This window comes from Pseudonaja textilis, chromosome 8 (assembly GCF_049901715.1).
Source record: "Pseudonaja textilis isolate UNSWEBS1 chromosome 8, rPseTex1.2, whole genome shotgun sequence".
In the NCBI taxonomy this organism is placed as follows: domain Eukaryota; kingdom Metazoa; phylum Chordata; class Lepidosauria; order Squamata; family Elapidae; genus Pseudonaja; species Pseudonaja textilis.
Window position 1 is genome coordinate 12,872,716 of NC_141997.1, and position 16,197 is coordinate 12,888,912.

Genomic DNA, 16,197 nt, shown 5'->3' on the forward strand with positions numbered 1-16,197 from the left:
GTGGAAGCAATATTAAATCAAAGTCTTGGTACAAGGGGCAATCCAGTAGAAGTGCCTTGATGGTTCTGTCCAAGCAGAGACAGGAGTGTGGTAAGTATGGAATCTTACTAAACCAATTCATACAAGATACAATGATTAGTATCTTTAAAGTTGGTAATTCTTTCATGTTAGTGACTTGGGAGTAATCAAATGACCAGGTCTCATGCTGCCTGGGGAATTCTGGGAATTGAAGTCCGCATGTCTTAAAGTTGCTAACCTTGAAAAACATCAGAAGTACAACTTCTTGTAAGCCTGGGTTATTTTCCTGCATTTTGGGAATAAGGAAATTATCCTATGTGCTTGGTGCAGAGATGCAGCTGAAATTTAGCTAGATGCTAATTGGAAGGTTAAAGCCTTAGATACAGATAGTCTTTGACTTACAACTATTTGTTTAGCCTCCACTTAAAGTTACAACAGCACTGGAAAAAAGTGACTTATATTCTCTCCCCTGCCAAGGGACGGACAGAGAGTGACAGAGGGAGGGAGGGAAAGAGAGAAACAAGAGACAGAGAAAAGGTGGGGGGGGGGAGAGACAAGAGACATAAACAGATAGAAAGAGATGGAGGGAAAGAGAGAGAGACAAGAGACAGAGAGATGAGAGAGAAAGAAAGAAAAAGGGAGAAAGAAAAAAGAGATGAAAAAGAGGGAGAAAGAGAGAGAGAGAGAGAGAGAGAGACCTGTTTAAAAGAAAATAGAAAAATGGCTCTTTGAGTTTTTAAAGTTGCAGATCACAGGTTAGGCAAACAACATGGTCATTAAATGGACCTTGTGGTTATTAAGCAAACACTGTGGTTGTTAAACAAGTCAATTTTCCCCAAAGGGCATTTTTAACCGGAAATCAGAAGGAATTGTTGGAAATGGCAAAAAACATAGAAAACCTCAGTCACCATGTGAGGATGTTGTAACTGGACGTGTGTGTGTGTGTGTGTGTGTGTGTGTGTGTGTGAGTGCGTGCATGGCTGTCAAAACAAGTAGCTCTGGGGAGGTCAGTCATATATTAGAACACTTGCTAAACAACTGGCCATTAAGCAAGGACCACTAATATTTGGTTTGCTAGTCACATGACCAACAAGACACACCCAGCTAGTCACATGACCATCTAACCAACCACACCTACCCAGTCACATGACCACCAAGCCACATCCACAAATTAGGCCACATCCACAGAACCGGTTGTTAAGAAATTTGAATCCCACTCCTGGTGTGCACTGAAATCCAATAAATTTAAGTATGCCTTAAATCATTGTATTTATAGTTGCTTAAGCTCATATCTGCATATTTATGTCCAATTGGCTAAAGTTTAATGGGATTCAAGTATCTTCAATCCCTAAATAATATTTAGTTCATTATTTCGAGAATCTTAGAAAGCAGGGAGCACTTTGCTGTGCTCAAAGTTAACAGAGTAGGAATGCATAGGTTAAGATATTTGAAGGTAGAATGCATTCTATTTATACTGTGTCCTAGGAGAGTTTTGAGCACCTTTAGGAATATAACATTTGTGTTACACAGAATGTTTGGGGCTATTTGTGATTCTGTTCATGAGTTCCTTTTATTTGTCTCACTTGAAGTAAAGGGTGAAGTAAGATGGTATATAACAGTAGTAGATCCTTAACTTTTTTAAAAATCTTTATCCCAATTTTTGTAACATTAGAGCAGCATATAAGATAAATCACAAAAAGAGAGAGAAAATAAGAGAATATTTTCTAAATAATTTTGCTTAAAGATTAGGAGCAATCTAAAGAAAAACTCCGACATGTTAAATTCTCTACCTAAGTTACATATTTAAAAAGTGAAGATATTTGAAAAGAATTTTCTTTATAGGCACATTTTTTGTAAAAAATTATTTTCTTGTAGATTAATTGTTGCAATTACTGCAATTACAATTACAGCTGCAAGCAGTTGAACAATTTTTGATGCAAAATGTATTTTTCCCTTTGTCTGGTTTTATCCGTTTTGTTCATTTATAATATTCTGTGCACGGTGAGCAGTTGCTTCCCATTGCTCTTTCTTGGAAGGGCACAGTGATGTTCAATGCTAATTACATTTTGGATTTCTTAATCGATTTTTGTGGCCAACTCTCACTTCAGTGTCTGTGGCATTTTAAAGTCTCAATTTGAATCCTAAAAAGGCTTAGTCCCTATTTTCTTTTTCTTTTTGTCTAAGTCCTCACTCCCACCCTTACCATTCCAGTGCTGATTCCATCTTTCCTAATCTCCTATCATTGCATGCTATTGAACTCATTTGTGGCTGTTACCTTCAGAATGGGTTCTGCCTATCTGTGGGTTGATTGTGTTACTGCCATATTTAGAATTATCTTTAAATCTGCTAATGTTTTTTCCTTGTTTGTGGGTAGTAAGTTTTACAGTTACAGTTCCATAAGAAGGGAAGCATTACATTTAGTTTAATCTTAGGGATGTGCTATAGAGGACTAATGTACAGTACTGTATGGCAAATTTTGTCTTTCTTTTACTAGATAACCTGATGTGAATCGGTGAAAAAAAGTACAGTTAGTGATCTCACTGTAATTAGAAGAGAAATATTTTAATTTAAAGTGTTAAAAATATTTTACTTATAGCTAAACAGATGTTACATATATAATTATAAATGATTTTTCCATCTTTCCCCTGAATCACCTAGATTGCAGAGTGAATTTATTTATTCTTTTGTTCCCTTTCACCACTTTAGCACAGACCATTAACATTCCTCCAGATGTGATATATTTTACTTTTTAAGGGTTGTGATGGTGATAGCGCTTAGAAAGATCAAGGTTGTCTGAGCTAATAGGATGGGCACACACCTCTGCTTTCCATCAGTCCTGCTTCTTCACAGGTTGATTCATGTAAATACCCTTATAGCTGGGTTAACTGTGAAGAGTTTTGATGTATCTACATTAATGGTGTCATACTCGTGTCATCACAGCATCATCACATGACATTTCGTGACTTTTCCTCTTCGCTAAACTGGGCGTGGGTGTGGCCAACATGTGACGCATCTAGTCCACAGGCCACAAATTTGACAGCCCTGATCTACATAATCCTTGATTTCTTCCCTATCACCTGTGTTTAGGTTCAAGTTCAATTAAGGAAGCTTCTAGATATCTGCCACTTGTTATATAATGTGCCTAATATTTTAGCACCAAAATGGAACAAAAAAAGAATCAGAATTGAGTTATTGTTGCATTTCCTATGTTCACTCAGCTGTACTTGCTGTGCATAAATCTTAATCAGCTGAATCAGTGGATGAAGGACAACTTTAGATTGTGTTTTAGACTAGTCAAATGTGCTGAAAGAAATAATAATCTTTGCTTCAAATTAGACTTATTGGAGTAAGTGCTAGGACTCAAATATCCATCTTTAAAATTGTGTTCTGAACATAACAATAGAAATTTGGATCATACAACTGCATTAGACAAGATTTTTCTGTATGGTACATATCCACAGCAATTATGTACTAGTTTTTTCCCCAGTTGATAATTTATTTGCTTTAGCTTCCGGGAAAGCTCTTTTTGGCATAGGCACTGACAGTTCAACTTTAATTTTGCAAATCACATACCATAAGTTTTGATTTGAGAGGATTGGAAAAGGATGGTGGCATGTTAACCATAACATTTCTAGAACTCTGAGACAAAATTTAAGTCAGAAAATGAGCGGGAAGCTGTATGTATGCTTACTGTTTTGTTTACATAAATATTTTTTTTGTTCTAGAGAATGAAAAAAGTTACTTTTTAATTATGTTTTTAAATAATGTAATTTGTATCTAATACTGTCATTCTACATAGTGAACATTATTTGATCTACCAGATTAGAATGTGTACAACTGTACTTTCCCTACAATATATTTCATTTCAAATATTGGTCAGAGTTGGAGAACTTTCTGGAAGGTAGAATGGTCAAGCTCATTAGGTAAACCAACCAGAAAATCAACTGGACCTATTTTTTAATAAGTTGGCTATAATAACAGAATCCTTCAAGTCTGAATGTGCTTTACTTCTCCTTCTTTGGACTGAGTGAAATAGAGACTCATTTGCCTGAGACTCTTCCAAATATTATTTTGCTTTTCAGCAAAGTGTTGCAGCCCTCTTTGCTTGTGTAATGGTTCTTGCATATTTCTGACAATTATTATTGAATAATAATAGAAATATTATTACATGATTATTTCTTTTTCTCTCTTTAGGAACTTAAAGTCTGAAACAATAAAATTGACAACAATAAACAATTGTTTCTTTTATAAAAGCCTGCTGGGTTGAGTACTTAAAGGATTATGAGAGATTGTCCTTTCTTTTGAGTATTTATGTACCCTAAGCAGTTTTATACATTGTTTTATAGATATGAAACAATACAAAATATTATTTTTATAGGAAATCTACATCCTCACAAGTACTTAATTTCTAAGAGTCATCACCATTCAGCTGCTTTTCCTAAGTAAAAATATATATAAAAACTATTATGTAGATTTTTATCTATTTAAATCTTAAGCTTTTTATTTCTAGCATATTTTCTACAAATCTTTCTAAAAATTCTAAATCCATGATTACCATTTAAGCTAAATGTTAAATTAACATTTGAAAATTATAATCTTGGTATTTTAAGCACTGGTAACTTTATTAAATTGTTAATACATTTATAGTGTATATACAGTTCATATAGCAAGGTTTCTGAAACATTATACCTTTATGATCTTTTCATTACTTGTTTGCAGTGAAATAAATGACAAAACAATCTTTCCTCTGGTGTACCAATTTCATCCAGTGGTTTCTCATGTTAAAGGAATCCATCAGCATGAGTTGTATAGTTACTTATCAAACATAGTTTATGTTATGCTTGATGAAGGTTTTGACTGAGAAAAATGTGCTGAAGATGTGTAATGTAAAACTTACTTTAATAGATCTGGTGAAAGTGAAGTTCCCTGAGTTCTAGCATGAGTTCAAAAGCTTGGAAGATTAAATTTGTGGTCCCAATGACCAACTCAGATTGGATCCTTTATAGCTTATTGTTGTGGTTCTAAAGCTAGACTTGTTAGAAAATCTCTGCCAGTCAATCTGAATCAAAGATTGCATTATAGGATCAGGAATCCTTGCTAATAAAGTTTATAGAGATCTGTAAGATCTTTTTTTAAGGAAAGTGTAAAAGCTAATTTAATGGCATATGAAAAGGTATGTATGCAGTTATTCATTATTCTCAAGTAAAGCATGATTAGGTGCTATATTGCAAGGAATCTAAACATTGTAACTATATACACAGTTCTAAAGAGCAATCAAATAGTTTATTTGGCAGCTGTATAGCAATATATTTAAACTAATAATAGTTTTATTGCATTGCCAATGTAAATGAAGCTACTTTTCTCTCTCATTTTATATTTCATACATGTCTTCTAAAATCTAAAATGTAGAAACCTGGGTAGGAAAAATATGTATACCCAGTATAATCTTTCTATAATTTCTTTAAGATATGAATCATATTTTTAAAAGATGCTTTAATAATTTATATAAAAATGTATTTTATGTAAAAGTATGTCTAGGAATTTAGAAAATCCATGTTCAATATTTTCTGTTATGAAATTTTAAATTCTTGTCTTCTGATATCCTTTTGATTATTGACTAAAGAATCTAAGAGCTGTGCTATATTAGACTATAATTTTCTATTGTTAGGGCATGGTTTCTGGCCAACGGGAAACGAAGCATGAGTGTAGTCTTTCTATCCATGTATGTGCCACAGGACCTGGTATTTAAAGATGTATTGTTATCTTGACTGAAAACTCTTGGCAGCCTTACATGCCATGATTTTGCGTAACCTTTTGTTAAAGTAAGCGGCACAATTAGTGAAGAACGTAGCATTTTTTTAAAGAATAATTTTATCCCTGTGCAATTTATCCATCCCATGCACTTGCTTTCACTAAATCCCAAACAAGCATTTATTTGAAACACTTGTCAAAAATGGCAAAGGAGTTCCTGTCCAAAACTTTTGGAACATTGATATTGATTTTAACGAAATTATTCATCCCAATAAATCTCTTTCCTCCCATCAGAGCCATCAGCTCCACCTGCTCCATCTAATCTCAGGATTGCCAACTCTACAGTAAACAGTGATGGAAGCATAAACATAAGGATTATTTGGGATGTCCCAGAGGAACCTGATATTCCAGTCCATCATTACAAAATCTTTTGGAGCTGGACTGTCAGCAGCAAGGCTCTTGTCCCAGCAAAAAAGAAGAGAAGGAAGACTTCAGATGGAGTAAGTAAAAAAGGAAATAGAATGAGATACTAAAAATAAATGTCTCAGTTGCTTCTGTCTAGTATGTTCAATTTTCTTTAGGCTAGAGGCTTCCAGTCTCAAAGCAGCATCTTGAGGACCACTTTGTAAAAGAGGACAGGGAAAATGGGCACTTAAAATATTTTAGAAGTTCATGGCAGAAGGACAAACATTAACTGAATGACATTATATTATTTAAATTACTTCCTTGCTAAATTGCTAAAGCAGTTTTATTCAGACGGGCATTCAACGTTTAATGGACTGCTCCTGATTTTTATTGCTGTTTTTATATTTTGAGAAAGATTATTTTACTCTTTATTTAGAGTCCTAGGCTTTGTAATATCATATTGTACATATTGCTTATACGTTTTCATTGTGTAGAAGTGATAAAATTCAGAATACTAACAAAAATACTACTACTACTAATATATGTGTGTGTATGTATATATATACACATACATATATACATACATACATACATATATATATATATATATATATATATATATATATATATATATATATATATATATATATATATTCAATAAAAAGAATTTCTTGAAACTCAGTAATTGGAATAGTAGAGATTAACAATACCCTATTCATTTGATACAATATGTAGCAGCTAAATTGTTTCAATGTTAGCATTAACTCTGTGTTAATGTGGAAAATGTTGGTAAAGAGAAAATGCTATTGACGTGGCCCGATACTGGCCAAATCTCATTTAGTTTTAATCCTATTTATTTTACATACTTTTAAACGTGCTACATTTCTGACCTATTTTATGCCTATTTTATTTGCTCACTGTTGAATGTAATATGTCTATTTTTTGCTTCTGATGTGAATAAATAGTTAGCAAAATCATATTTGATTTATGCAACTTAACTTTTTCCCATTATAGTCTCAAAATTATGTGATCCTTGAACACCTTCAACCCAGTAGTAATTACGTGGTGGAACTGCAGGCAGTTACATACTGGGGTCAAATACGACTGAAAAGTGCAAAAGTGTCTCTCTACTTTAGTTCTACTCAGACAACTATCAACAACAGTAAGTGGTGTTTCCTTAAAAGAATAGTAAAGTTTCTGTCTCTAACTCTCTATCTTTAATCTACCTCTCTAACTCTCTGTCTTCATTCCATTCCTAAGTAGTTTACTGGGTATGTTCTCCTTGGACCAGAATATTCCAGTTTGGTTAGAAATACTTCATAGATGGGGATACTGTGAATCTAACAATCCTATTTTGTCTGGGCACATATAGAAAATCAATACTGATAATCAGTTTTTATAATATATACATATTTGGAGCTTTTCCAAATATAAAAATAAATCATAATTATGTGATTTAGTAGTTAAGAACAATGACTGGAAAGACCTAAGGCTTTATTGATCCACAACCATGGAAGCTCATTGAATAATTTTTATCCAATCACACTCTCTTAGTCCAAACTTTCTCACAGACTGGATGTGGGAGGGAGAGTGGGTGAAGGGGTCATGAATGAAAAGTAGAATATACACCTAATCCTTAAGAAATATAAACAGCATACAAATAGGGAAACCATGAGTCTGTTTGTCATCTATTTGTGAGATATTAAGTGCTAGATATTTTGGCTTTTGTGACATTAAGCAAAATTAACGCATGTCTTCTGCATATGTTTCATTCTTCACTATTTAAATACACTGGGAATATTCTACTGTAGAGTGTTAGGATTAGTGCTAGTTAATAAATTAAATATTATTTCCAATGTGCCCACATTCCAAGTAATGCACCCATAGAAAGCTGAACTCCGAGGCAGGCAAATTCCTCAAAGAACAGTTTATTGGATATATCATATTGGCACAACTGGTGAAAGCCAGTCGACTGGCTTTCACCAGTTGTGCCACTATGATATATCCAATAAACTAAAAGTTCCCACGGCTTTCACCTAATTAAACAGGAAAGTTTCCCCTTTCCTCCAAGTCACTGGTCACGCTGTCCCATCCAGTTGCTGGCCGATTGCTTGGTTACTTCATTCCTCCTCTGGCCAGCCACCTTGAGAATGTCCTTGGTTCCCACAGGAAAGCTTTATTGTTTTGGCTACAAAACTCCATCTAACTATTTCCCCCTTCCTCTGTTGTGTGGCAACCCTGAAGCCTCCAAGTTGGCCTCAGCCAGGTTCACTTCAGGGTTGACACAAGGATTTGCTAGAGGAACACAAGACAGATTTAAAGATACATCATATTTTGTTCACTTTAGTGCTTGCTATGTGCACTGAAACTTCACATCTAATCTCTATATCCATTTTACAGCAGGATAACTGAAACAAATTCCTTTTTTATACTTACCAGTTTCTGTCCCCTGTTGCAGATCGTATTAAATTTAGATTGAGATAAAACCTTTGCTAATCAAGGTCTGGTTACCCTGATTTCCACATGTATGAAAGTTTCATCAAATTACATTCAATTGGAAGGCACCCTTTCTTTCTTATTTCACAATTAACTTTGATTTATTCTTTAACCTGCTTTCAAAAATACACAATTATTTTCACTTCTTTATTGTTCTTCATTTTTACCTACAAGAGTTTATATTTTTGTGAACTCTGTTGAATTTGTCATCTTCTTTTCTTTTCTGTTAGTGGATATATTTTAGTTTTATAGCTGAGTAAAAGTAGCATCAGAGAAAATATGATTTGCTGTGAAATCCAGTATTTGTCCTGATTCTAGTATGGAAGCTATTTCAACTCATGGACATATTTAATAGTGCTTGACAGTTTTAAAGCGGTGTTTCTCTTTTGTGCTTTGCTTTATTAGCTTATGAAAAATTGATATACACATTATCTCAACTATGTTTTGTAAATTAGGAATAAATTGTTATGGATTAATATTAATTTCATTAATTCAATGTTATAACATTAACATTTCAATGCAGATGTATGTCATTATTTAATAATAGTTTATTCTCTTTTCATCAATAAACCTAGTATAAAAATATTTTAGAACTGTAATATTCTTTTCTATTTCTTCAAAAACAGCTGCAATATAACTTCATCTTCATTTTTAGTGTTTTCTACTTCACATTAGTCAATTTTCATGTTTGTGCTGACTATTATTAGTAATACTTACCACTTTATTACTCTTTTGATATGGTTGGCTCTGGATGCCTTGTCAGTAACAGCTACACTATTAAATTGTTTTTGCTTTTTTAAAATGTTGTGTTACTATGATGAATTCAGAAGTACTGGAATTCTTTATCATTTTGTTATTGTATTATTACTTATAAATGTAATAAATTAATAAAATGTTATCAACACTGTTATAACCTTCTATTTACCTGAATACAGCGCCATATGTATGGGATCTTTGAAAATAGAATAGCTATGTTACCAGCTAGGATTGATCATATTGTATTTTAGCAAACAAGAAAATTTGAAAATGTCTAAATATTCTGGAACCAATAACTTTCTTTTAGAATTAGCTGCCAACAACTGGCAAAGTTATTTATGTTTACTCATGTTTTATAAATAAATGTTAATTATTTCTTTTATTGTATTTTTATTCTTTTGATTTGTAATTCAGTGATCTCTTATTAGATGCATTTCAAGTATCATTTGAAACATTTTGAATATACAGCATCTTTGCAACTGGAAAATTTTCAGAAATATTTTCTTTTACAGAAGAATGGACATCTACCATTGGTAAAGCAACTGATGTTTCATTCTTCAAAGGAAGTAGACTTAATCGTCTTCTTGAAATTGGAGTCCCTTTTTTCGAAGATGACCAACTTCAAGTGAAAGTCTACTGGAAGAAAACAGAAGGTGCCTAAATAATTTGTTAGTTATTAAAAAACACTGATTCAGATAGCTTTGTGGTAATTTTGGATATACAAATATAGAAAGTCTGACTGCTTTGTGATATACTGTTGGCATTTTTAAGCATATTATAATTAATATGAGCTATTATTTATTATTTAAGTTAATATAGAAGCAAAGGTTTCCAACTTTCTCCTATGCATATATTTGGAGGAGAGTGGAGGAGAAGCATCTTGCTTGCAGATATGCATTATGTTTACTAGTAATTTCCATATGTACCCATGCATATAAAGTATTACTCATCAATATGACCAAACGGTTACAGCTCCCTTTTCCATAGTGTTGATTTGACTTAGATATCATAGTTAAAAGATTTTTTCCCCCCATCTATTCAACCCTAATAATAGCAGTTTTATGTTTCCGGTTTTTAAAGCTTCCTCAGGGGTTCTGATTACTACAATACAAAGGGAGAAAATATGTAGTAGATTAAGGATCTCCAAACTAAGCAAAGTAAACCTAAAATTGATTGAGCTACTATGATTGTTCAGTGGTATTTCCCCCCAAAAAAACTGTTGGCATAACCAGCCTCCTTATAATTATATCTATGGAGGCAGCAGCTCTCTTGCAACAGTGGAGATGGTGTTGGTGGGCAAATTAACTAGAGTCAAAAGCTATAGAGCAAAAAGGGAGGAAAAAATTGTGTTTCCTCACCACCACCATTTCCACTGATGCAAGGATGTTTCTGGCTCATTGAGAAGGCAGGAAGGCATGTAATGAAGTCTCCTGTAGAAATGGAACCAACCATTTTCCTTATTAGATTGATACCATTGTCTGTATAAGACTTTCTGGTCATGCCCTCTTCTGTATCCACCTGTATCCTTCCTGTGCCTGAGTTAATAGATGTAAGTGAAGAGAAAATTCCATTTGAATTCTCATGTACTGACTAAAGCAGGGCTTGTGTCAATACTGATTCTAAATGTTTGATTAGGAGCAACTCATTTATGTGAATTGCAGCATTCCAATTCTTGTTATCAACGTAGATACTCATATAGGACTATGGATAAAAGAAAAATCAGGTTATCTTTGTTAATCAATTATAGAGGCCTTTTGTTCTTTGTTTCAGGTACAAGGCTTCTCTTGACAGATCAGTCACAATCTTAATGGGTCTAGGAAACCATTAACTATATTAAAAGGGAAATGGTAGTTAAGTGATCTGTAGAAGATTCTCTATGGGAGACTAATATTGCTGTACAAATGACTCAAGAAATGGCCTAGCCATGGCCTTTGATGGTCAAGATGAAAAAAGTGCTCCCATGTAGGATCTCAGAGTGGATGTGAACATCAGTTTCCTATTGCAGCATTTAGGTACTGGACAAATCATCTGAAAAAAAGAACCTGTAGAGCATAGTTACAATCTCCAAACTCACCCGCAAATTTTTAGCTTGATCATGGTCTGAATCTTTCTTTATATGCATACAGATTATTGAATAGCACGACTGAGTCATAAGTCATCTCAGATGCAGAGGCTATTAGCAATAACACACTGGAACAGCCCCAGAACCGTATAGCATGCTATTTGTATAGGCAAAGATTTGCATTAGTGGTATGTACTTAAATCTGCATTCTAAACTTACATTTCAGTTAAGCATGGCTTAAAACACCCCCCCCCCAAGAATAATGTAGCATCTTGACATAATAATATCAATTTTCTGTTAAAAGGGGGTTTATTGCTTCTGTGTTGCACTAGCCTTTAATCAGTGGAAATTGTGGTTGGTTTGGTCTCAGACTGCCTACTCTTCCTACATCTTAAACAACTATCAACGAATCTGGCATCTGAATAACTTATTTTAATATTTGCCTAGTATAAAGCAAATGATACATTTAGGTAAGATAAGAAAAGGGAAGTTGAAATATGTGAGATAAACTTGTTAAACTGGACTGCTTGGTAAAAATAAGACAGAATAAAACAAATATTATGGAAAAGCAAACAAAAGTTCAACTGAAGGTTTCTTTCTGCGTAAGAAAAAATATGTGATACTGCTAGCTTACATGGCTTTCAGGTTACTCACTGTACATGTTTGAGCAGAGCCAAAGAAGTTAGTTGCAAATAAGTGTTGCGTATGCATATACTATAGTTTAAACATCACTGTTTAGTTTTCATATGATTGATATGACTGCATTCTAAATGCAGTGTATTTTCATGAAGTAAATTTTATTAACAATTCTCTATCATGATTGCCATGTCTTCTTAATTCACATAAGCAGGCCAGACTTACTTGCTCCGAATCTTGCTTGCAACTGACCCCAGGTGCTTTGAAACTTGAACATGCATTGAGTGTGGAGAGTAAAGACATCAACCTGGCAATTAAATGCAGATTAATCTGCATTGATTGTGTTTCCCATAGCTATCTATGGGAAAAACTAGAAATGAGGAAAATTGAAAGAGAACTTTCATGATTTTTTTAAAGCAACGTAGGAAAATCACTTGCAGAATTAGATGAATATTAATAAAATGATTCATTTATCTTTTTTTGTTCTCTCTTACTGTGTTTCTTCAAAAGCACACCCCAATAATAAGCCCAACCCTAATTTTGGGGGGGTGGGCCTAATATTACCACTAACCCACAAATAAGTCCAGGGGGATGGGTGTGACCAGCACAAGTGGCATGGGTGCAAGGGGGGGGCAATTATATGGCTGCAGCTGCAGCCCGTTGGCCCCTTGTAGCAGCGCAAATACCACTTTTGCCCTTCTCTTTCTGGGTGCACCACTTCTGCTTGTTGGGCCACTTCCTTGAAGCTGGTAGCTCTATGGCCAGCTACTTTGTTTTCTCCCTCTTTTTGGGAGGCTTGTGGGAGGCTTTTTGGTGAATGGGAGAAAAATGGGGAGAGGGGATTTTCCTGCCTGTCATCTATTCCTCAAGCTCAGCACAGACTGAGGGAAGGATGGCAAGCAGGAAAATTCCCCCTCCCCATTGTTTTCCTGTTCGCCAAAAAGCCTCCATTCTGAATGCTGAAGTTTCGAAATGGAGGTGACAGTACATCCACAGTGTGTCCAGCTCACCAAGTTTGGCCTGCTGCACCTCAAAAAAAGTAAGACCACCTCAAAAATAAGCAGAAGTGATTATTTTCAAGTCTAAAAGAAAATAAGACTCCACCTTATTTTCTGAGAACCTTATATATTTGTTCGTGTTCTTATATATTTATAATACTGATATATTTATAAATGGGCGGCATTTTGTCATAGATTTGTAATAATTCTTTAGTATATTATTGTGTCCATTTTTCTGCACTTCCTACTTCTACTTTTCTGTGGGCTTTTAAAACTGCAAATTCCATTCTCCTGCGTGATATTTTAATGGTGCAACACAGCAGTGTATAAACTGTTTCACCAGGTCAACCTGAGACATTTGGAATTTGCTCAGACTAACTTCCAATATTCTAAAAGGCATATGCATTTTCATTTTATATATTTTTCCCTCAAATGATAAATATGTCCACTATTTATGTGTGTCTCTGCATGAACTATTCAAAAAAAATCGAAGACTTTTAAGTGTAAGCTTCTATTAATTTTGCCTTGTTATGATATTTCACTGATAGATGTCACCAGCAGGGAAGAATATAATGTTCAGTGGTTCCCAGAATTATGTTCTTACAACAATACCGAAGAGCCTGAAAAATTCAATGATGTAACGTATGTAAGTTAAGTTTTAAGCATAATAAACTGTAAATATATGATCTTATATTTGTGAGAAGAGTATATATGACCTTTAAAGATCGCAATATGTTCCCTTTATATTTCAAATACAAATTTGTTCTATGCTTCAAAGCATCCATTTTGTCCTTTGTAATGAAAAGCTATTGTAATTTCAGTTCCTTGGAGTCCTCCACATGTATTTGGCTTGAGTTCCTATAGATTGAATATGGCCAATTGGCCATTAGCTCTAATGAATGTGCATTATGTGTGACTTGAATCCTTTGAAGTGGTCTATGTTGAGGAAGGCTGGTTAATCTAGTGTATTTGTTAGGATGGAGAACCAGATTTTTAATTAATTCTTTTGGATGGTTAGTAGCTGCAGCTGGCATGGCAGTTGTACTGTAGATGAAGACAGCACCAGGGTTTATGGGGTTAATTTGTTAGGGAAAATTGAATCCCCCCTCCTTTAAAAACACCTACTAAAACTGGCATGAATTATGTTCCCATTTTTCTGAAGTTTCTTGAAGAAATATAGCAGTATGCCTTGGGAAATTAATAATAAGTTCAAGATCTTGTCTACTTATCCAACTTATGCTAACACCTGAAGTCATATACTTCAATTATATACTTTATATAAGGCCTCATAAAAGAAGTATTGATTCAATGTTGTTCTTACCAATTATGGTTATTTCAAGAAGCTGAGACTGGAAGAGAATTGTTCCATCTTTTGTTTGTGGTACAAACTGATTTTGTAAGATTCGATAGAACAAGTTATATTCTTTCCATATAACTGATGCAGATTTTTGTATATTTTCTTATATCAACTTTTACAATTTGTTTAAATTCATTTAAGTTAGAAAATACTTATTAATGGCAATCAGAAACATTTCTTGTATGTGCAGTGCAGTATGCAGTGCAATGTGCAGTGCAATATTACATACAGTATAATTTTACATAAAATAAAATGTTATGTTTAATTCTCAAGTATGCTTTGTAAAAATCAACTATTGCCTTCACGCACTTCATTGGATTAAATTATCTACTATAGTTTTTTTTAATTCCTTTTTATCACATAGACACATGTTTGTGCAAACTTTTGAATAGAGAATTACTTTCCACCTATGTGGTAGAGGAATTCATATTGAAGAACACTACCATTTATGATTCCATTTAAATATGTGCCACTTTTTTTTTCCTTTTCAACTTGTGCCATATTATAAAATTTCTTCTATATGAAGTCATCTAGAGATTTGGGCTGAATATGCTGCCTTCAGCCTTACCTATTTCATCACCTATTTCATCTCACTATAATAAATAAATGATATCTGAGAATATTTATGCATTTTGTAAACTGTCTTGCTTTCTAAAAATGCATTTTTGCATTGATTGCTTGGAAAATATTAAATTTAAACCCAAGAGAAGGATAATAAAATGGCTTATGTCTCTCATAGGAAAATTATATAATTCTTCAGAACCTGTCCTTTTCCTGCAAGTATAAGGTTACAGTTCACCCAGTAAGATCCAATGGTCAGCTGAAATCTGAAAGCATTTTTTTTACGACTCCACCTTGTTCTGATCTAAAAGGGAAAAAACACAAGTATGTAAGCTGCGTAGCTAAAGGAGGTAAGATTCAAAACCATTACAGTGAAATAAAATAGTTAAATAGCTAAACATTCAAACACTAGTTTTTAAAATGGATTGCTTCCATCATTATATGAAGAGCTTTAAAATTCTTAATGTAACCACTTACAAGTATTAGTATTGCAAAAGCAGATTAATTAATAAGAATACAAATACAAAAGAAACAACCACAAATTTAATTTTTTTTGTAATCTGATTTTACAGTCAGTAAGTTAGAAGTTTTCAATATGATCTTCATTACTATCTCATTTTTATGCTACATTAAATAAAATTATTTTACAAATTTGATATGTAACAGAAGAATACAATTTAGGTATGAGATACAACAAAACGTTATACATTTGTATGCTTTTTTTAACCTGATAAGATGTGTGCCTTTCACAGCTGGTTTGGCTATCTCTAAACATTTTATATTTTCTTCGATAGATCACATCTCTTTAGGCAATTTCTTTAGATAGAAAAATATACTATTGTAAGTAATAGTTTCAGTTCTGGTACCACAAATTGCCTTAACATTTTATATTCTGATCCTCCATACAATGAATTTAATATCTTCAAATATTAATTGACTCACATTTATGTAAAGATATTTATATAAACATGATATTTTCAATAAATAATACAGTAGTTGTTGTTTTTTTAAAAAAAGACATTTTATTCATATATAAAACATATAGATAAAGTTGATTTACAGAATTGTATATAATATAATAATATAAATGCATCTACATCACTTATGAACAACATCAAATCATGAAATTAGAATTTGTGGTAATGTTTACTAATTGA

At 33.3% G+C, this 16,197-nt stretch overlaps 1 protein-coding gene across 2 annotated transcripts in view; it reads left to right on the forward strand.

The window, feature by feature from the left end:
* Window positions 1-16,197, forward strand: part of ANOS1 (anosmin 1) — an 83,919-nt gene that overhangs the window by 54,947 nt on the left and 12,775 nt on the right. Inside the window, exons 7-11 of one of the 2 annotated variants that reach the window (XM_087938360.1) lie at window positions 6,064-6,269; window positions 7,189-7,336; window positions 9,939-10,079; window positions 13,671-13,768; window positions 15,219-15,390. In XM_087938360.1, the coding sequence (XP_087794486.1) occupies window positions 6,064-6,269; window positions 7,189-7,336; window positions 9,939-10,079; window positions 13,671-13,768; window positions 15,219-15,390 (765 nt within the window). The remainder of the gene's footprint in view (window positions 1-6,063; window positions 6,270-7,188; window positions 7,337-9,938; window positions 10,080-13,670; window positions 13,769-15,218; window positions 15,391-16,197) is intronic. The other variant, XM_087938361.1, reaches the window with a different exon arrangement.